The sequence below is a fragment of the Pelodiscus sinensis genome, chromosome 30, assembly GCF_052426305.1.
Source record: "Pelodiscus sinensis isolate ZL-2025 chromosome 30, ASM5242630v1, whole genome shotgun sequence".
NCBI classification, from domain to species: domain Eukaryota; kingdom Metazoa; phylum Chordata; order Testudines; family Trionychidae; genus Pelodiscus; species Pelodiscus sinensis.
In genome coordinates this window covers 5294352-5316786 of record NC_143081.1, presented here as the reverse complement: position 1 = coordinate 5316786, position 22435 = coordinate 5294352, and the positions used below count along the sequence as shown (strand labels likewise).

Sequence of the window (22435 nt, the reverse complement as noted above, 5' to 3'; positions counted from 1 at the left end):
CGAAAGAGAGCATCCAGACTCGCTGGGTGCTCTCTTTCGAAAAAGCGGATTTCTCTTTCGAAAGATCCGCCTGCAGTCTAGACGCGATCTTTCGAAAGAGGCTCTTTCGAAAGAAGCCTGCAGTCTAGACATAGCCCTAGTGACACTGCACAGAGTTTGATGATGCAGAAGGAAGGGCTGGGAATTGACCATCTCTTTCCCCAAACCACCACTGAATCACAGAACTGTAGGGCTGAGAAGAGACTTACAAAAAGTCATCAGTTCTGGCCTCCTGTGCTGTGGTAGTGTTACTTAAACCTGGACCAGCCTGACGGGTGTTTGTTCTATGACAGAGATTTCCCAACGTCCCTTGGTCACCTGTTCCCACAGCTCAACTGCCCTGAGAGGTAAAACATTTCTCTTAATACTGAAGCTAAAGCTCCCTTGCCACAGATTACACCCAGCATCCCTTGTCTGAACTTCATTGGGCATGGGGAACAGTTGGTCACCATCCTCTTCGTAAGGTTGGCTTAGAGGATGGCTTCATGATCCCTTCTCAGCCATGTTGTCCCCAAACTGGGCATGCTCTGCTCTGGACCCTCCCAAATTTCTCCACGTGTTCCTTAATGTGTGATGCACAGAACTGGAGACACACTCCACCTGTGGCCTCACCAGTGCAGCATAGACGGGGACGATTATTTCCCAGGTCTCTTCCTGTTCATACCCCCAAGAATACCAGTAGCCTCTTTCTCAGCTGCAGCATCCATGCACCCCTCCTCCTCCTCATTTCTCTTTCCTCTCCCAGCAGGGCTCAGAAGTCACCTACGCACTCTTAGCTCTCCCAGCCTCACAGGCCAACATGACCCAGTCGAAAAACAAAGCCAAGCCTGCTGAGGATGAACTTGTGCTGTACAGCGAGGTGATGACAACCCACACCCAGAAAGCAGCTAAATAAGAGGGGAATTCCTTTCTCTGTTCCTCTGCATCTTCTCTTCCACCTTAAGCATTCACATGTTGAACCCGTTATTGCAATCCTTGTATGGCATGTACGAAAGGGCTCACCCAAGTCAGAATACTTAGCCAACCAGCATCTTGTTAGAGATCATGGAAAAACTTGTGGCCATTAATATCACTGTGTGATGTGTCTGGGCTGTGTGGAAAGTGTTACCCACGTAGCTGGAAATACGCTCTGAAGGTATTTGAAAGACTGGCCAGAGTTAGACACAGGAGAGAGGGTTTGTGAGTTTGTGTGGCTCAAGCGAACTGGCAGCTAAGAAACCCAGAATGGCTTGTGTGCTACTGGCACATCTGATGCCAGCTCTTGCTAAGGCTGGTGGCATAGCTAAGAACTGGCAGCCTCATAAATGGATACCAGACCTAGTCACCTGGGTGTTTTGCTCGATATCAGCATTAGGCTTATATGAATGTTTTTAATGTTTCTTAATATAAATATTAAATTTACATGAATGTTTTTAATGTTTAGACTCTACAAACTGCTTGTATGTTGTTGCCTGCATTAATTGCACTGATAATGTGCATACCCCTTGTTATCAGGTGATATTTAAGCATTTCCTCTGAAACTGTGAAGACCCACAGAGTATGGACAGAAGTATGACCAAGAGTGAAATAGGAGTGTGCAATGGGATGGGGCTATTTTCTGCCCAGTGTAAGAAGGCCCCTAGACATCAGATAAACAATTGTGAACATCAGAGGACAGAACACTTTGTTGTTTGCTCCCCTGAACCATGAACTGGAGACTTGCATGTGAACTGGTCCCATCCTCCTGCTCTCTGGGGGAAGGGAACACAAATCCCCGACAAGAACAAACTGGGTGTTGCTTGTTTCAACTCAGAAGACACCAAGAGTCTCCGAACTGAAGCAAGAGATCCCCAGGGCTGCCGACTGAGTCTGCCTAGAGCAGGTCATGGCAAAATACAGCCTGCAAGTCGGATCTGGCCCTCCAAGTCACCAGATTCAACCCATGGAGGCAGCCCACCCCCAACACAATCCCATTGGCCAGTTTCTTGCCAGAAACCAGCCAATGAGAGCTGTATTTGTGAATAACACACAGCCAAGAAGAACCACGCCCCCTCTCCTCCCCTCAGTTATTCAATGAAGCACACGGCCAGGCAGGCTGGCTGGCTGGGAAACGTTTTAAGCTCTGCAAGCCTTAGCTCTGCAGGCAGGCAGGCTAGTTTGGCTGCTGGCTGGTAAATCTCCTGGCCACCACCTGCTTCTGGCACCCCAGCCCCTTCCTGCCCCAACCCTAATCAACATACCCAAATCCTCCATCCTCCTGCTACACCCATACCCCCTCCCAGATCTGCCACCCCAATCTCTTACCCCAGATCACAATCCCTTCTACCCTAGGTCATATCCCAAATCCCTGCACTACAGTCCCCTGCCCTAGGTCACAATCGCCTCCTTCATCCAAACTCCTCCCAGACTCCAGTCTCCCTCCTGCACCACAGTCCGTTACCACAAGCTTCCCTCCGTACCCAACCTGCATCCCAGACCCTGCATCTCCTCCATTAATATCATGGAAGAGTGTGGCCCTTGACCACTTTCCAAAACCTTGAAGTGGCCCCCATCAAAAATTATTGCCCACTCCTGCTCTAAAGCAATTGCTGATGTATACACAAATCTAAGGTAAAATTCTCAAAAACATCTAATACCCTAATTCCCATTTTCAACAATGACATGAACATTTTAGAACTACTCAGTGACCCGAGAAGTTGTGTCCCATTTTCAAGAGTGATTTTAGAATTTAATTTAGGACCTTAAATGCTTTTGACTTTATATAAGATTGAGGGAAACCTTCTCCAGGTCACCTCTGTGATGTGGTGCTCAGTTTGGAAAGCAGGAAACTCGAAAAAATGGCCTGTGGGGCTAAGGGTGAGGTAGGTGTGGGCAAACACCAGCCTCTGGGCCTCACATGGTGCACCAGGATTAACCTCCACTGGGCCCCCATACCGCTATATTTTCCTGCACCTCTGCAGGTATGGGGGAATCCAAGCTCCCGTTGGCTGCAATTGCACCTTCTCGCCCATACCACAGCAGAACTGCTGGGATCTACTGGTAGATCTTGGAGCCTCTGACAGTTGATCCTCACTGATTTGGCCAAGAGACTATCAAGTGCCAACACTGCAGCTGCCCCTCCCCCCCACTGCTGCTCATCTCCTGCCCTTTCACTTGCCCTGCCCCCTGGGGAGCCTCCTGCTTGCTGTACCGGGCAGGGGAGTGAGAGTAGGGCCACTGATATCAAGGTGCCTCCTCCCACCCTGTATCTTTTCTCCACAAAGCAGAGAGGGGGCACAACAGGACTTGGGAGGGAGTTTGGTGGCTGCTTTAGGGAGTGGTGCAGGGCCAGGGTACGAGTAAGCCTGACTTAGCCCCACTGCACCACCACCCAGGAGCCACCTCAGGTAAGCAATGCCCAGCTGGAGCCCACATCCTGTACTCCTACTCCAGTCATGAACCCCCTCCTGTACTCCAAGCCTCTGCCCCAGGCCCAGCCCCAAGTACCCCTCCATCCAAACGCTGTGCCAGAGCCTGCACCTAGAACCCCTCCGGCACCCCAACTGCCTGCCCCAAGCTCAGCTCAGAGCCCCTCTCACACTCCAGATCCCTTAACCTAAGACCAGAGCCTGCACCCCAATGTGAGTGAGAATGGGCATGAGAGGTAGGATGAAGTGAGCATGGGGCAGAGAAGGGTGGGAGGGAGGTGAAGCAAAGGTATTTAGATTTGATTTAGATCTTGGGTTGCATTTAAATTAAAAACGCGATCTCGTGCTTAAAAGGTTGGAGACCACTGGATTAGGGGCATAGAGGCGGGTGCAGAAGCTAGCCATGAAGGGTGCAGGGACTAAAGAGCAGGAGGGGGAACAGGGCTGTGTGGGTGCTGCGAGCTGTCGGTCCCCTCCCTCTTCCCCAAGCCAGGTGTGAGCAGCACCGTCCCTACAGGAATGAGCTGGCAGTAGGTACGTGGCAGGGGGCGGAGGAGCCGAACTGTGCCAGGAGGGAAGGGAGGCGCCACTAGGCAGGGCAGGATGGATTCGCTCCGCTCTCCTGCCCTCCTCTCTCGGCACAAACTGCGGGGGACTGGCTCTGACAACCAGCCGGGGGGCTCCGCTTGTGGGGCGGGTGCAATCCGGCCCCAGAGCAGGTTTTACCCAGGGGCTGGGCCCCCGCGACACACGGGGGTAAGTGGGGCACCGGTTTATATCGCAGCAAAGCGGGGCCCGGCGCAAACGTACAGGGTGGGAGAACCTGACTCCCCGTCTCAGCCCTACCGCGAGTAACAAACCGCGCGAGAGTTTGTCTTATAAGGCGGGAAATATGCAAATGAGGGCGAGAGTTCCCTGCTTAAATCTGTCCCTCTCTCTGCTCAGGCTGCACCCGGACAATCCGCAGCCCCCTGTAGTGACCAGCCAGTCCCCTGAGGACTTTCTCCGGCAGGGACAATGAGGCTTTGGCTCCATCTCCTTTTCCTTGCAGCGGCCGTGGCAGGTATTTTCTCCCCTTTCGGGTTCTGGAGAATCAGGGGGACATTGCAGGGCGGTGTGAGATGAGAGTGATTTGTAACCCGCCTCTGTTCCCAGGTGTCCGGTCCCAGGTGCAGCTGGTGGAGTCCGGAGGGGATGTGAAGAAGCCCGGAGACTCTCTGCGCCTCTCCTGCAAAGCCTCCGGCTTCACCTTCACCGATTACCAGATGAGCTGGGTCCGGCAGGCTCCCGGGAAGGGGCTGGATTGGGTGGCTACGGTCAGTAAACCAAGCGGATCCAGCCAGGATTATTCCCCGGCTGTGCAAGGCCGATTCACCATCTCCAGGGACAACTCCGTTAACTCGGCTTATCTCCAAATGACCGGCCTGAAGCCCGAGGACACCGGCCGCTATTACTGTGCGAGACACACAGCGAGGGGAATCCCGACAGGCTGATACAAAAACTCCAGCAACAGAATCGTTCTCCCCTGCGCCGCGCGGGGGCAGCACTTCCACAGGGAATCCCGCACCAGACGCAGCAACAACTTCATCAGGCTCCAGCTCCCTTGCCTGTGTGCGGTCAGGTCTGAACTAGCAACTGCTTGGAGCTCAGATCTCTGCTGTTTCCCAGAGCACCATAGGAAAACAAGGGCGGAGAAGTGTGGACCCTTTTTGACGTAGGGGACAGCTGACCCAAATAAAAATCAGTGGGGTGGGGAGGAGGGTGCACACAAGTGAGAAAAAGAAAAGAAAACAGATACTGTGATGTGACTCCTGACTGAGAAGGAAAACGACCCTCTTCTCGCACACTAGAGCCATGGGAGTGGGGCAGGGCCCTAGAGCCAGGTGGGGCGCCCTTAGGTTCCCCACTTCTAGCCTGCAGCAAGGGACCACTGAGAACCAAATCCAGACTCTCTTGTTTCCTCAGCAGGCGCTTTAGCAAACTAAGCCACGGAGCGCCCCAGCAAAAGCTCTTTAAAATGTTCTATGGCTGTGAGTGGGGGAGTCAGGGCAGGCGGCTGTGAGTGCAGGGGTGAGCGGGGGCGGGGCGCTATGGGGGGGAGGATGCAGCTGCGCTCACCCGGCCCCTGGTGTGTGTTTCCCTGTTTGCTGTGACTAGGGAGCTAAGGCAAGTGCTGCAGAGCCTGCTGCGGCCTCTCGCTCCCGGCCGCCCCCACAGCGATGGGAAAGGGCAGCTGCAGCCCCTCCACCCCCCGAAATGGCTTCATACGGGATGGAAATAAACACTGTTTGCCTTGACAAACGCCCTTCCTAGCCCCTCCCAGCAAGCGCCGAGCTCAGGACCCTGACTGAGCTTCACTCCCTGGGAGAGGGAGAACGGTCCAATGGTTAGTGCATGAAACAGCCACTCGGGTTCGATTCCTTGTTCTGCCTCGGAATTCCCCTGTGACCGACTGGCAGCAGTCGTTCCGTCTGCCCCAGCCTCAGTGTTCGCCTGCGGAATGCGGGTAACAGCGCGCTTGCCGCAGGGATGTAGCGAGACCGTGGGCGCTACACAGCGTGAGGGGTGCGGATCCCGTAGCCATAAGGATCAGATAAGAACCCGAGGGCAAAACTTCCCAGTGGTGACTGTAGATTGTGAATTCCCTGCAAATCTCTGAATGCACAAATGGGGACCTTTGGGCTTTGCTGGTGAACAGAATTTTTATAAAACAAAAATCAGACTGACAGTTAAAGTCCCGGATCCTACTGAATTTTGATGCCTTTTGGGTTCATAATTCCCGCTGGCTCTTCTGAAATCCCCCTCCCCAAGCCGCAGGAGAAGGGGGTGTAATTTCTCTTCTGCAAAATGTCCTTTATTCCTGAGAAGACGCCCTCCTGCGCTTACATTTGGGGGAGAATTTCAAAGACTTTTAAGAGGGTTAAATGTTTGCCAAGTGAATTTCAGTGTCTAAATAGTTCAGGAGGTTTCACCCTTCGCGGAGCTGAATTCACTGGCTGGGAGGTCGCGTCTCAGGGAGGGTTCCCCACGTGTGGACTCCGCTCACACCCTGTCCCCTTTTATATTCATGGTGCACAACCCGTATGCAAATCCCGCCCCAGGGGGGTTCCGCTTCAAATACTAGCCCCTGGTTCTAGGAGCCTCAGTCTCTGCCCAGACACAGACCTGCCCGGCCCGCTGCGGAACGAGAATGGAATCTCTGCTGTTTTTCCTTTGCCTGCTCGCTGCCCCCAGCTGTGAGTGTGTTAGCGAGCGGGAGAACTGGGGACAGGTGCAGGGATTCATGGGCTGGCTCATTTCTTCCATGTTCTTCTATCCCTTTCCCCAGGTGTCCTCGCTCAGGTGCAGCTGATCGAGTCCGGCCCGGGCGTGGTGAAGCCCGGAGAGACCCTCACCCTGAGTTGTGCCATCAGCGGTGACTCTGTCACTAGTAACTATTGGGACTGGGTCCGGCAGGCTCCCGGGAAAGGGCTGGAATGGGTGGGACAGATCGACTGGAGCGGCTACAGTTGGCGCACAAACTACAGCCCGGCTTTCCAGAGCCGCGCAACGCTTAGTGCTGATTCGTCCAAGAACCAGTTCTCGCTGCAGCTCCGCTCGCTGACAGCTGCAGACACCGCCACCTATTACTGCGCCCGGAACACAGTGACACAGCGCAACGCGGGGCCCGGCAAAAAAGGAGCAGCGGATTCTAAGCAGCGAGATCCCATTCGGCCGTGCGCACTGTACAAATCAATGTGAATGGAAACCCAGGAACAAGCGCAGGAGAGAAGCTACATTGACAGACCCAAGCGAAGCGGCAGTGTTGTCTAGTGGATGGAGCGCTGCACGGGGCATGAGGGCACCTGGGTCCTTTCCTGCCACTGACCTGTGGGGAATCTAGGGAAAGTCATTCCCGTTCTCTCTCCCCTCTGTCTGTCCAGACTGGGAGCTTTGCCTCTGTCTCTACGGGCGGGAGGTGTAGACAGCACTGTACGACCAGTCACAGGAACCAGAAGTCGTGTGGTAAAGTGCCAGGCTCGTGACAGTCCAAAGTTTTTTCCTTGCTGGAAAAATATATCGAACGAAAAGGGCCTGGACTCGCTCTCCCCTCGCACTTTCTGACCAGCTGTCTCCGGCTGCTGGATCTTGTCTGATAAGTACAGAGGCGGATCAGCCACGGAGTCAAGGGCCCGACTCAAGGTGGGAGGGGGAGCGAGGAATGAGCAACCTCCCGATCGGCCTTGTTCTGTGTTTCTGCCCCGGAGAGGGAAGCACTTGAGCCCTACTGGCGCTCTCTGACAGCTGGGGGGAGGCTGGCAGCAGGGATGGGGGGAGGCCGCGCTTTCTCCACCCCTCACTAGGGTGACCGTATTCCCCTTTTGTGAATAGGGGACATCTGGTAAACCTGCTCTAATTCCAGCCCGTCCAATGGCGATCAGTGACGAGCATGGGTCCCTCCCTCATGCTATAAAAACGCCCCGGCCCAACAGAAAAGAAGGGGCTGCGCTGGTCTGGTCCCGAGGGCGTGGAGGCTATAGGCATAGAGTGGAACCGGCCGGGCCTCCCACCACGTGTCCCCGGAGTCTGGGGAAGGGCTGTGAGTCTGGTACAACGCCCCAGTTCCAGGCCCCACTTCGTCCCTGCCCTGCTCCGCCCCGTCACGGCCAGGAACAACTCCCAGAGCCTGGACAGCAGCAGCCTGAGGCCCGAGGACACCGCCCGGGCCACAGCGAGTGAAAACCAGCCGGAGCTCAGACAAAAATCTTCCGCGGCAGCGGCTCGAGGCTGCTCCGCCAGGTGGCGCCCCAGGCCCGCGAGTGAGAACGAGCCGTAAGAATCCAGCTGTTCCATCTCAGACACCGACCGGCTTCTAAAGTCTCTTCCCCGCCCCCCGTGGCCCCCTCATCCCTGCCTTCCACCCGCCAAAACCCATCAATCCGGGGATGTTCCAGGGCAGCGGCCTCTCCCCTGCGCACTTACAGGCCGCGCTGCCCCCTGTGTGACCTGTGACCTGACCGACACCCCGCTGGGGACACTCGCACCGCGCCCGGATGCTGCCAACGCTGGGAATGAGCCCCGAGGAGGAAGCTCCGGCCGGCGTTGGTGTGCCAGGAATGGGGGCGGGAGTGTCCGTGTGAACGGGAGCAGGAATAGGAGTGGGACTGGAAGTGGGATCGGGAGTGTGCGTGGGAACAGGAAATGGGTTCTGCAAACTGCCGCTTTCCTACCGCACAAGAGCTTTGAACGTGACAAGGAGGAAGCTTCTGTCTGCGCTTTGCGTCTTACTAATCATGAGCTTAGGCAATGGCCTTGATGTTCACGCGCACACGACGCCGCCCGCCGCCTCCCACCTGCACCCCTTAGCTGCTCCAAGGCATGAGCCCGGCTCGCTAAGAACACGTTCCGGCCCCAAACCGCTCCGTGCGGCGGGAAATCGCCTCTCCCCAGCGTGTTCCCAGGCCAGTGGCTACATGGCCCCTCTGCGCATGGGAGGAGGCTCCAAAGATCACGCCCCCCCACCCCCCACACCATGACCTGAGAGTCATCAGTCCCTCAGTGAGGAAAAGTCACTGCAGGGAGCTGCTGGATTCTCCTGGTCCGAAAGTGTCGGGAGGATTCCATCGCCCTGTGCCCAGGGCAGTCTGACTCCTGAACCCGGAGCCCCAGGGCGAGTCACCCAGATCCCCGGGAGGAGCAGCGCGTGTCTCTTATAAGGCGGGGTATGCAAATAAGGGAGTCAGCGTCCTACTTAAATGTGTCCCGCTCTCTGCCCAGGCTGCACCCGAAGGGACAATCCGCAGCCCCCCGGGTCTGTGCGTTTTCTGAGCAGTCCCCCGAGAACTTTCCCCTCCAGCACCAGGGACAATGGCACTTTGGCTCCTTCTGTGTTTGGTCGCAGCAGCTTTGGAAGGTATTTTTCCCTCCAAATCTCTGGTACAGCTGGAGGAATAGTGCATTAGGGCTGATTTAATACCGATATTAAGAACCCGGCTGTATTTGCAGGTGTCCGGTGCCAAGTGCTTGTGGAGTCCGGAGGGGATGTGAAGAAGCCCGGGGACTCTCTGCGCCTCTCCTGCAAAGCCTCCGGCTTCACCTTCAGCAGCCTCTATATGAACTGGGTCCGGCAGGCCCCTGGGAGGGGGCTTGAATGGGTCGCTTATATAAACCCCAGTTCAGGTACCGCATATCCGGATGCCGTGAAAGGCCGATTCACCATCTCCAGGGATAATTCCCAGAGCACGTTGTACCTGCAAATGACCGGCCTGAAGCCCGAGGACACCGCCCGCTATTACTGTGCGAAAGAGACACAGCGAGGAGAAGCCGGTCTGAGCCCAGACACAAACCTCCCCCTGCAGTGAGCAGCGAAGCCGTTTGGCGCTGGGGGCGCCCAAGCTCCATGCAGAAAATGAAACCAAGGTCTGAGCGAGGCTGGGGCCAGCAAACCCCTTTCACTGTCGTTCTCAGCCCTCCGCCTTGAGGACAGGGCTGTCGTGGCTGGGACTGGGATATCAGGGCGGGTCCACCCGGCACACAGAGAACAGCTCCTCTTTCCACAGCCGGGTCACCGTCTCCCCTGGCCCCTCCAAGAACCAGGTCTCCCTGCGGCTCTGCTCGCTGGCAGCGGCGGGCACCGTCCCCTAGTCCAGCTCCCGGAGAGAGGCAGGCAGCGAGGCAGAGCGCAGCAGGGACCCAGCCAAAAACGCGAGGCGGATTCTCAGCGGACTCTCGGGCCTCTCTCAGCATGTAATTTACCTGTCCAGGGAGAGCGAAGCATGGGAGTGAAGGGGCAGGGCGCGTTTTCCTCTCCCCCCTTCCATCCCCCGGCGACAGGCTCCTGGGGTCGGTGCTAGACACTCTTGGAAGCTTGACACGGGACCTTCTGTGACTGGAACCTCTGCCCTGGGCCTGGAGCCCCGCAACCCCCGGGCAGCGTCACCTCCCGCTGCGGGCTGGGCCCCGCGCAGACACGGCCCCGGTCCCGAGCAAACCCCCGTCAGCGACAGCTGGAGAGATGGGTCAGGGCTGGGATTTCCGAGCAGACCCATCAGTCAAGACCCCCCCCCACCACCACCACCACCCGTGTGTTGATCCACACTCATCCCTTAACCTGCGGAGGGGGGGGGGGGGGTTCAGCACGAGGCCCACAACCCACAATGCGAAATTCTTTGCACAAGGATAAACAGCCCAGCTGGGCCACCCTCACTTCACTCTCTCCAGGGCGGCTCCGAGGTCGCTTTGGGACCTCCAGGCAGAGACCAGTGGAGTGGGAGGTGTGACGGCGCATTGGGGTTTTCCCGTCTCCTGCACCCCGTATGCACCCCCGTGATGGCATGGACAGACTCCACCAGCCAGTAGAATAGAGGGAGTTTATTGCTTCTCCAGGATACAGCACAGCACAGATGTAATCTGGTTACAGGGCAGGCCTAGGATGCCTCAGCCCCCCTTGAGATGGGGGAGACTGGGCCCCTCAATCCCAACCCCTTTCCCTAGGCTGTCTCCTCCACGCTCCCAGCCAGAAACTAACTCTCTTCCAGCCCTGTCCCCCAGCCAGGGCTCCACTCCCCTTCTTCCCATTGTTCCACTCCCTGGGGAAGAACTGTCACACAGGTTAGACTCATTACATAATGAGCCCTTGCGTAATGACTCATTACCTGCCCTGCTGGGCCTGCTGAAGACAGCAGCCAGTGGAGGTCACGCACAACCCGCTGCCCAGCATAGCAACCAGCAAGGTACCCCCCACTAGGTCACACGAGGAGAGACCCCTGCACATGTGGGATCCGATCCCATTGGTGAGGGGTCAGGGGTCACTGGGGCAGAGCGGGCAGGGGTGGGATCTTGCCTGCTGGCTGCAGCTCATTCTACTTTAGTATCCCTAGCAGTGACCTGCCTTTCTCTAGCGAGGGCGGCCCGGCCCTTCTCACACTGGTTCCCACCCCAGAGCCAGCTCCCTCTCTGGCCCGCCATGGGGGGGGGTCTGGATTCCAGCAGTGACGCGGACCCTGCATCGCGCTCCATGGCCGAGGCGATCCGGGCAGATTTAGTGGCTGAGACAGGAATTCTCGAAGGAGCCCAGTGAAGTGGGGGCCCGAATCCGCTCCGCAGCCTCACTACTCCCGGGTACCTTGACTCCGTCCCAGCCCCTGCCTGTGGGGTGAATGCGGCCCGAGAGCGGGAGACCGGTGTCCGCAAACCCCTGACCCAGCAGGCCCCGAGAGCCGCATCCTCATCGGCCTCAGTCTCCAGCCAAAGGGTCTGGTCTCGGGCGGGTCCCGAAACCCGTTGGGACCAGTCGGGCCCCGGCCTGACAGCGCATGCGCTGTGCCCGGCGCTTTGGAACCCAGGGAGGGGGCGGAGCCCACACAGGCTGATTCTTGGTTTCTTTATTACTGACAAGTTGTATGATGGTGCCGCGGCTCCACGCGGTCGCTGGACAAACACTTCTCCTCTGACTGCCAGGGCCGGGGTTTCTGACGCTTATAAGGGGAAATGGAAATACGAGAGACGGGTTCCTGTTTAAAGCTCCCCCTTTTGTCACCCAGACTGCAGTGGGACCGACCATCCTCAACCGCCCCGCCCAGTCTGTGTAGCTCCCAGCCAACGTCCCCTGAGAACTGCCCCTCCCGCACCAGGAGAAATGAGACTTTAGCTCCGTTTAGTTCTCCTTATAGCCGCACTGGCAGGTAGTTGCTAAGCTAAATGCACTGAACAGGCAGGCATTTGCTGTTTCCATGGTAATATTTCTACCATCTCTTTGTTCTCAAATCCCAGATGCCCGCTCCCAGGAGCTGGTGGAGTCCGGAGGGGATGTGAAGAAGTCCGGAGACTCTCTACGCCTCTCCTGCAAAGCCCCCGGCTTCACCTACACTGACTTTGAGATGAGCTGGCTCCCTCAGGTTCCGGAAAAGGGGCTAGAGTGGGTCTCACATATTTATTCTGATGGGAGCCACCAAATTTACGGAGACTCAGTCAAAGGGCGATTCACTATCTCCAGGAACAATCCCAAGACCCCGCTGCACCTTGTGACGTAGTGCTGGTTGCTATGCTGGGCAGTGGACTGTTGGTGACGTCCACTGGCTGTTGGCTTTAGCCCAGCCCAGCAGGGCAGGGGGTGAGTCATTATGCAAAGGGGGTCTCTCAACCTGTCCAACTAGCTATCCCCCAGGGAGAGAAACAAAGGAAGGTGAAATGCCGCCCCTGGCTGAGGGGCAGAGCTGGAAGAGAGTGGGTTAGTTTCTGTCTGGGAAGCAGGGGAGAAGGAACTAGGGAGGGGGCTGGGATTGTAGGGCCCAGCCACCTCCCATCTCAAGGGGGGGACACTGAGGGCTCTTAGCCCCAGTTCCTGTAACCAGATGACACCTGTGCTGTGCTGTATCTTGGAGGAGCAATAAACTCCCTCTATTCTACTGGCTGGTGGAGTCTGTTCATGCCATTACAGGGGTGCAGGAGACAGGAAAACCGCAATGCGCCATCACACTGGTGTCAGAAGTGGGATGAACTGCACCCCGTGGATGGACCTTCCAGCGCCAAGCAACAAGGCACAATAGACACGAGAGCCCTGGAGCCAAGCATGCTGGAGACAAAACAAAGCGGTTCCTGGGAATCGTGGGGCGCTGCAGCACTAGACTGGTGAGTCTGCACTGAGGGGACCAGTGGGCAGATGGCCTACGCCTGACTCTTGAAGGCAGAGCTGGTGAAGCTGTGCAGAGAGAGGGGCTTGCCTGTGCGGAAAGCAACCAAGGCCCAGCTGATTGCCCAGCTGGAGGAGAATGACCAGCCACAGGGCTAGGATCTGGTCCTCGGAGGGAGCTACCAGACCCCCCCTGGGAGCGTGTCAGGCTCTGAGATGGTGCGGGGCACTGCAGCCTGCCAGAGAGATGGAACAGCTTCCCAGAGAAGCCCTGCAAGCCGTAGTACATCTAGGGCAGGAGGCAGCACAGCAGAGCTGCGGCGGCTGGAGATCCAGCTGCAGATGGAGGAATTGGAAGTAGACCATTGAGAGAAGGAGCGCCAAGATCGAGAAAGGGACCATCAGGACCGAGAGAGGCAGCGACAGCATGAGTTGGCCATGGCATAGCGGAGAACCGGCGGGGCCCCGACTGCGCTGAGTGCAGATGGGCCCCAAGGTCCCAGGGCTGCCAGATGCTTGGAGAGGCTCGTGGTGGCCCAATTGAAGGACATGGGTGACATAGACAGGTTCCTCAGCCCCTTTGAGAGGGCCTGTGGACTGCAACGGGTCCCCCCAGCTGACGGGCTGCAGGAGCTCATCGTCGCACAGAACCAGGAGGCGGCCGGAGTGCTCAGTCAGCTGGAGGACCTACAGCCAGGGGATTACAACCGAGTCAAGGAGGCCCTGCTGCACAAGTTCGGGCTGACCCCCGAGATGTACAGGAAGAAGTTCCGGGGGGTACAGAAAGGGCCATGGGAGACCTATGTGGACCTGGCCTCCCGCCTGGCGCAATACTGCCGCAAGTGGGTGTCTGGAGTTGAAGCCCAGACCGCAGAGGAACTGCTCAAGCTGGTCATGATGGAGCAGTGCTATGAAGCGTGCCTACCCAGACTGAGGCTGTGGCTCAAGGACCGAAGACCAGAGAACCCCCAGGAGGCCGGGAGACTGGCAGATGAGTTCACGGAGAGCCGGTCCAGGTGTGAATGGGAATTGTGGCGAGAGAGGGAATCGCACAGAGACTGGATCTTGGCTGAGTGACGGAGAGAGTCAACTACGAGGAGAGCCCAAGAGACAAGTTGTCTGCACCCCAGAGAACCAGCCAGGGCCTGGACAGAGACATCCCAAAGCCTAACTTGCCATCGCTGTGGGCAAAAAGGCCACAAGAGGCCTCAATGCACCAAGTCCCATGACCTGGGACTTTCCAGGGTTAACTGGCTGGGGCGGGAGGAAGGGCAGGCTGCTCCAGAGCCAGGGGCTGGCAGGCAAACCTCAGCTCAGAGAGAGGGGAAGGGTGCTCAGTGCACCTCCCCTGGGAGGTCTGATTCTCAGGAGGCGGATTTCTCCGTGTACCGGGTGGGGGCAGGGCGGCCCCTGCGGAGCGAGTGCCTCATACCCCTGGAGGTGGATGGTAGGAAGGTGACAGGTTTCTGGGACACGGGGGCAGAGGTGACGCTGGCCCAATCCAACATATTGGCCTGAGACCGGGTACTACCGCACACTCAGCTGACCGTGAAGGGCATAGACGGGTCCCCGTTTAAGGTGCCTGTAGCCCGGGTGCATCTGAAATGGGGGGCAAAGGAAGGTCTCAAGGAAGTGGGGGTGCACCCGCACTTGCCCACCGAGGTGCTGATGGGGAATGACCTAGAGGAATGGCCCCATGAATCCCAGTGGGCTCTAGTCATTGCTGGAGTCAGAGCCAGCGGGAGGCTGGCAAACTGGATCCAGGGAAGGACTCCCAGCAGGGTCCTCATGGTCCCATCCCGGTGGACACGAGGTCCAGCCAAGCTTGAACTCCGGACCCAGGCAAAGGTGGGGAACAGGTCCTGATCAATGCTCCAGCAGCTGAATTCCAGGCTGAGGTGCAGGCAGACCCCTCCTTGCAGAGGCTGAGGGATCAGGCTGGACTCCGTGTGGCTCAGCCCCTCGGGGGAGGTGGCCAGGAGAGATTCCTGTGGGAGCAGGGATTCCTGTTCCAGGAATGGCTTCCACCCAAGAAGGTGACAGCATGGGGGAGGTCCAGCGGCAGCTGGTAGTCCCCCAAAAATATTGCCTCAAGCTGCTGTATTTGGCCCATGACATCCCCGTCGGGGGCCACCGGGAGATCTGGAGCACCCAGCTGAGGCTGCTCCAACACTTCTATTGGCCGGGGATATTTGCGGCCATGCAGCGGTCCTGCCGGTCCTGCGACTCCTGCCAGAGAGGCGGGAAGGCCCAAGACAGGAGGAATGCTGCTTGGGGGCCCCTATCCTGTATGAAGGAGCCTTTGGGCTTGCTGAGAGAGTTATGGGAGGAGAAGACCTCCCTGGATGGAGCGTCGGGTGTAGAAGATGCCCTGGCTGTCCAGAGAAGGCTCGCTGGGCTCATGGCCCCTTGCCCGAGAGACCCTGGCCAGAGACCAAGGCCAGTGCAAGGGTGGGTGCGACCCCCGAGGACAGGCCTGTGCCAGTCCCCCTGGAGTGGTGCGGTGAGTGGAGAGAGGGAAGCCAATTCATGTGGGGACTCACCACGGCCGGCCCAAGTCAAGGGGAGCACCCATGTCCCCAGGGCGGATTCCCACGCAGAGGACCCGAACTTCCCTAGGTCACGAGCGGAGTGACCCTGCTCAGTTCACTCTCGGAGCGGGGCGAACTGTGACGTAGTGGGTGGTACCTTGCTGGTTGCTATGCTAGGGGTATCTGTGACCCCCATTGGCTGCTGTCTGTAGCACGGCCCAGCAGGACAGGGGACAGTCACTAGGCAAGGGTCTCTCAACCTGTCCGACCAGCTACCCCCCAGGGAGAGAAACAAAGGAAGGTGGAATGCTGCCCTGGCTGGGGGGCAGGGCTGGAAGAGAGTTTAGTTTCTGTCTGGGAGCATGGAGGAGACAGCCTAAGGAAAGGGGCTGGAATTTAGGCGTCCAGTCTCCCCTATCTCAAGGGGGGCTGAGGCATCCGAAGCCTGCACTGTAACCAGATGACATCGGTGTTGTGCTGTATCCTGGAGAAGCAATAAACTCCCTCTATTCTACTGGCTGGTGGAGTCTGTCCATGCCATTACGCTGGTGCAGGAGACGGGAAAACCCCAACACGTAGTCACACAAGTCAGGTGTGAGCAGCACCGTCCCTACAGGAATGAGCTGGCAGCAGGTACGTGGCGGTGGGTGGAGGAGCTGAGCGGGGGCAGGAGGGAAGGGAGGCACCATGAGCCAAGGCAGGATGGATTCGCTTCTCCCCTGCCCTCCCTCCCTCGGCACAGGAAGGGGGGAGCAGGGGACTGAGTCTGACCAGCCACCAGTGGGGCGGGCGTAATCCGGCCCCAGAGATGGTTTGATCCGGGGTCGGGGTCGGTTGGGCACCGGTTTATATCGCTGCAAAGGGGGACCCTGCACAAACGCTCAGGCTGGCCGAACCTGACTCCCCCCTCTCGGCCCTCCTGCGAGTAACAAACCGCACCAGAGTTTGTGTCTTTTAAGGCGGGAGATATGCAAATGAGGGCGAGAGTTCTCCGTTTAAATCTGTCCCTGTCTCTGCCCAGGCTGCACCCGGACAACCCAGACCCCTGCAGCGACCAGCCAGTCGGCTGAGAACTTTCTCCGGCAGGGACAATGAGGCTTTGGCTCCATCTCCTTTTCCTTGCAGCGGCCGTGGCAGGTATTTTCTCCCCTTTCCTGTTCTGGAGGGGCCGGGGGACATTGCAGGGCTGCAGCTGACGTGAGAGTGATTTGTAACCCGCCTCTGTTCCCAGGTGCCTGGTCCCAAGTGCAGCTGGTGGAGTCCGGAGGGGATGTGAAGAAGCCCGGAGACTCTCTGCGCCTCTCCTGCAAAGCCTCCGGCTTCACCTTCACTGACAATGCGATGGGCTGGGTCCGGCAGGCTCCCGGGAAGGGGCTGGAGTGGGTGGCTACCATCAGCTATCAAAGTGGGAGTTACCAGTATTACTCCCCGGCTGTTAAAGGACGAGTCACCATCTCCCGAGACAACTCCGCCAACTCGGTTTATCTGCAAATGACCGGCCTGAAGCCCGAGGGCACCGCCCGCTATTACTGCGCAAGGGACACAGTGATACAAAACCTGGTAGCGCTGAAGCCAGAACCCAGGCTGCACCATCCCCCGTGCGCCGCCTGGGGGCAGCAGTGACCGCGCAGCGCTGGGCAGTAGCGAGAGAAAAGGCTCCGTGTGAGTAAAAACTCCGTCCTGGGCTTTAGCCCCGCAACTGAGAACTTGGCCTCTGTGCGCCTGGGGCGGGGCTTCAGAGCTGAGTGTTCTGGTCCCCAGAGCACCTGCCAGAACCCAGCCCGTCAGCTCCTGTGTGAGGAAACAGTCACAGCAGGGAGCGGCTCGTGCCTCCCAGGGGCCTCCTGCACCCCCATAATGGCACGGACAGACTCCACTAGCCAGTAGAATGGGCAGGAATGTGTAGAGGTTTCCCTGCCTCTGTCAGGGGCTGGGCATGGGTGACAGGGGAGGGATCACTGGACGATTCCCTCTTCTGTTCCCTCCCTCTGGGGCAACTGGGATTGGCCACTGTCGGAAGACAGGACACTGGGCTGGATGGACCATTGGTCTGACCCAGTCTGGTCATTCTTATGTTCTAAAGACTGTTTTCTCTCTATAATTGCCTGTATAGAGAGGGTGTTGAAAACAATAAGCAGAAGGTGAAGAGGGATATAACAGTTCCATGAAATAGATTTTTTTTTCATACAATTAGCCCCACTCAGCACCTGAAGGTGTTTCATTTACAGTCACACAGGCCTACAGACACCTGCAGGGTTGCAATTCCTGCGTGTAGACTGTTAGGGCACTCACTGTGACATGGTGGGAGTGCTGTCAGCTCTGTAACCAGGGGTTCCCCTGCGCTGTGATGGGAGATTCTTACTGACTCACCCACATGTGTACTGGCCAGACACCTAGGCCCAGCCTGAGCAGTTAGTAAAACTCTTTCCAGGGAGAGAGACAAAGGAAGGGAGGCAGAGATGAACACCTGGCTGGGAGGCAGGGTCTGGTAGCAAGGCAGTTTCTGGCTGGGAAACAAGAGGGAACAGACTAAGCTGAGTGTTGAGGGGGTGATGGAACCCTTAACCCAGGGGTCTGAGGCATCCTGGCTCTAACTCCTGTAACCAAATCACATCCATTCTGTGCTGTATCCTGGCAGATTCTGTTCATTCTGCAACAGGGGTGCAGGACTGGGTTGTGACATAGTGAGGGGTACCTTGCTGGTTGCTGTGCTGGGCAGTGGGTTGTGAGTGACCTCCACTGGCTGCTGTCTGCAGCACGGCCCAGCAGGGCAGGGGATGAGTCATTATGCAAAGGGGGCTTCGAACCTGTCTGACAAGTGATCTCCCAGGGAGTGGAACAATGGGAAGAAGGAGGGTGGAGCCCTGGCTGGGGGCAGGGCTGGAAAAGTGAGTTAGTTTCTGTCTGGGATCATGGAGAAAGCAGCCTAGGCAATGGGATGGGAGTTAGGGGCCCAGTCTCCCCCATCTCAAGGGGGGCTGAGGCATCCTAGGCCTGCCCTGTAACCAGATTACATCTGTGCTGTGGTGTATCCTGGAGAAAGCAATAAACTCCCTCTATTCTACTGGCTGGTGGAGTCTGTCCATGCCACTACAGGGGTGCAGGAGATGAGAAAACCCAAATGTGCCATCACATGGGTGGGTCCCCGAAACACTGCCACAGTGGTGTCAGGGGTGGGATGCACTCCACCCCATGGATGGAGCTTCTAGCAGTGAGTGACAAGGAGTAGTAGAAGGAAGGGGCATGAAAGAGCCAGGAGTGCTGGAGGTGGAGCAAAGTGATTCCTGGGAGTCGTGGGGCACTGCAGCACTCAGTCGGTGAGTCTACACCCTGAGGATTGGTGGAGAGATGGTGTGACGGCGCGTTGGGGGTCCCCCGTCTCCTGCACCCCGAAATGGCACAAACAGACTGCACCAGCTGGTGGAATAGAGGAAGTTTATTGCCTCTCCAGGATACAGCACAGCACAGATGGAATCTGGTCACAGAGCTGGGCTAGGATGCCTCAGCCCCCCTTGAGATGGGGGAGACTGGGCCCCTAAACTCCAGCCCCTTCCCCTAGGCTCTCCTCCATGCTCTCAGACAGTAACTAACTAAATTCCCTTCCAGCCCTGCCTCCCAGTCAGGGCAGCATTCCACCTTCCTTTGTTCCTCTCCATGGGGGGTGTCTGGCCACTGGTTCAACAAGTTTGGCACTACCTTTGCATAGTGAGGTTTTCCCTGCTGGGTCTTGCTCCAGACAGCAGGGGTCACCACAGCCCAGCAAGTACCCCCACTACGTCACAGATGGCTTACGCCTGACTCCTGAAGTCAGAACTTATGGGGCTGTGCAGAAAGAGGGGCCTGGCCATAGGGAAAGCAGCCAAGGCCCAGCGGATTACCCTGCTGGAAGAGAATGACCAGCCCAGGGGCCTGGATCCTATCCCAGCAGAGAGCAGCCAGACACCTCCTGAGAGCATCTCAGGCTCTCAGACTGGACAGGGGGCTGGAGTCCACCAGACAGAGGTGGTGCCCACCAGGCCATGCTTTCCCAGCAGTGGTTCATCCATGGTGGGGTCCATCCCTGCAGAGCTGAGGTGCCTGGAGATTGAGCTGAGGCTAAAGGAATTAGACAGTGGTAGAGAGGAGTGCCAGGAATGAGAGAAGGAATGCCAGGACCAAGAGAGACAGCGGCAGCATGAGCTGGCCATGGTGGAGCAGAGAAGCTGAGGGGTACCAGCTGCAGTGAGTGGGGAGGACCCCAGGGAGTGAGGGGTGGCCAGACTCTTGGAGAAACTCATTCCACGGGACTCCCCTGCCTGCTACTCCTGTGGGCCACAATGCTGCCCCTGGTAATGTGCTGCCCAAAGCACCTGCTTCCTTGGCTGGTGCCTAGAGCTGGCCCGGCCTGGCTCTTATGGGATAGCAGGAGTTCTTGATATAACAGACTCACAGAGGCACGTACAGACAGACTCACAAACAGAAACACTCCACACACCTCTCCAGAACAAGGTCTGCCTAGTGTCCCACAATACACTGTCCCGAAGCTCTGCCATGAACCATAAATTCTGACCAAATGTAGGCCTTTATAATCCGGCCTAACATGGGACTCTCATGAAAGAGAAATAATATAAGGGATGGCTCAGGCATGGAAAGTGGTACAGAAATAATATGAAAAAGCTAGCACGCGGAGATGTGGGTCAATGTGATCTCAGTACACAAAGGCGCACACAGACGCACAGTGAGAAGCTCTCACTACCTCCAATAGGGGGCGGCACACGGACAGAAAGAGAGAGCGAGTCTCACAGACACGTCGAACTGGGCTCTGCCCCTTCCACGGGGTCCATCCGTGACAGACACAAGCACCCGCCCCACACACGCCTACCCGGAGAGAAAGCAATTCCCGTCTCCTCCGGCAGAAAGCAGGAACTGTCCGCTAGAACTCGCTGCTGCCTCGTGGCCCGGCCGCTCTCAGTGCTGGGTGGGGAGTCAGATGAAGCGGTTCTAGTGGTCACTGAGAAACCCGTAACTGGAAAGGGACAGAATCGAATTCCCTTCGCACTCCCTGGGTACAGTGAAAGCTCTTCGGGGCATAAACTCCGAAGCAGCGATAGCACGGTAGTGGCTCCTTCTCCATCACACAATGCCAGCTGAATCCCTGAACATCTCCACTGTATTAAGCAGGTGCAGCAGGAAGGTGGGATTCAAACCCCCAACAGCGTAGCCACAAGATACTCAGAAAAACGGTTCCCTCTGAAGGGCTCCAATGAACCCGAATTGAGTCTGAGTCACACGCTGGGACACGTATGGCTCTATTTCCCACCACACACCGCTCCCTGCCTAGTGCTCCACTCTGTTTATACTCACTGCATGCAAATCCCTGCCCCGGAACTGCCTGCTTAAACACCAGCCCCTTAGTCTCTGCCCAGACACAGCCCTGCCCGTTGGGGAGTTCCGCTCATTACATGAAAACTAGAATGAAGTTTCTGTGGCTTTTCCTTTCATTGTTCTCGGCTCCCAGCTGTGAGTGTTTTAGAGAGAATTGGGGACAGCATCAGAGATTCAATGAGTGGCTGTGACGGCGCTTTGGGGTTTTCCCGTCTCCTGCACCCACGTAATGGCACGGACAGACTCCACCAGCCAGTAGAATAGAGGGAGTTTATTGCTGCTCCAGGATACAGCACAGCACAGATGTAATCTGGTTACAGGGCCAGGCCTAGGATGCCTCAGTCCCCCTTGAGTAGGGGGAGCCTGGGCCCCTAAATCCCAGCCTGTTGCCTAGGCTGCTTCCTCCATGATACCAGCTAGCAAGCTAACTAACTCACTCTTCCAGCTCTGCCCCCAGCCAGGGCTCCACTCCCCTTCTTCCCATTGTTCCGCTCCCTGGGGGATAACTGGTCAGACAGGTTCCAAGCCCCCTTGCATAATGACTCATTGGGATCTTACCGTGGGCACTGAGGGGTAAGGCATCTGGGTTGCGACTTGAGAGTCAGACGCCGGGATTTGTTCCTGGCTCTGTCACTCCCCTGTTGCTGCGAAAGTCCCTGCCTCGCTCTGTGCCTCTATTCCTCCCCGCCCCTTTTTCTTATGGAGAATGGGTTTGCAAAGCTGAGCAAAAGATTCTGGATTCTCAGTTCCCCAATGCAGCGATGCCGGGTCACTTGGAATCTCTCCATCCAAATAGCTCGAAACCCCTGGTCTGTAGCTGCCTGGGGAATCAGACAGGCACCGGGGGGGAGGGGGGGGGGGGGTTCTCAGAATCAGGTAGGTGTCTAAATCACATAAACCTCAGTATAGGTTGGGTGTCCCAGTTTTCTTAAAAATCCCACTATGCACAAACCTACTTTTTTATCTGCCTCAATAGTTACAGAAAATGGGCCCCGATACATAAAGGCCCCGGGCATATAATCCTGAGCAGGGTCCCATAAATCCTAGGGACGTCCCAAATTCTTCTGTGAGAGTCCTACATTAGCCAGAAGCCCCCAAAGTGCAAAAGGGGGATGCCACTGTGTTTGTCCACTGTAGAGAAGGGGGACTCGATGTATATCAAACTCCTCTTACTAATTCAAACAGACTAGATTAATTTCATTCTGTTAATAAGATCTCCCTGCACACGCCCTCAATCGGAAAGACTGCATGGATGGATGGATGGATGGATGGATTATTATCATTACCTGAATTTAATATGGTGCCAGAGTGTTTATGGGCACACATGCACATACACGTGCGTTTACCTGCAAATATTTATGTGATTATTATACCTCAAGAAGAATAGTTTCATGACCTTGGAGTGGTATATCCATGGATCACAACAGGAATGGAACAGGAAAAAGGAGAGTCACAATCCAATGGGGGTGTGTACTTTGGTGTAACACCACAGGATCAAAATTGCG

The 22435-nt window shown here is 56.9% G+C and overlaps 3 protein-coding genes across 3 annotated transcripts in view; 2 read left to right on the top strand and 1 right to left on the bottom strand.

Moving 5' to 3' along the window:
- Positions 1-22435, bottom strand: part of LOC149521034 (leukocyte immunoglobulin-like receptor subfamily A member 3) — a 1043054-nt gene that overhangs the window by 780445 nt on the left and 240174 nt on the right. The gene's annotated exons all lie outside the window — the stretch shown is intronic.
- Positions 1-22435, top strand: part of LOC149521036 (Fc receptor-like protein 5) — a 238989-nt gene that overhangs the window by 5743 nt on the left and 210811 nt on the right. The gene's annotated exons all lie outside the window — the stretch shown is intronic.
- Positions 11371-14112, top strand: LOC149521045 (neurotrophin receptor-interacting factor homolog). Its single transcript, XM_089774128.1, has 2 exons — positions 11371-11480; positions 13548-14112. The coding sequence occupies exons 1-2, from the start codon at positions 11371-11373 to the stop codon at positions 14110-14112; spliced, it is 675 nt and encodes a 224-aa protein (XP_089630254.1).

Bases quoted from the DNA above. Each gene is read 5' to 3' on its own strand.
- LOC149521045 (XM_089774128.1), top strand. From the start codon at position 11,371: ATGGGGGGGGGTCTGGATTCCAGCAGTGACGCGGACCCTGCATCGCGC. The intron at 11,481-13,547 runs GTGAAGTGGGGG...CAGGGCTGCCAG, and splicing joins GGAATTCTCGAAGGAGCCCA to ATGCTTGGAGAGGCTCGTGG.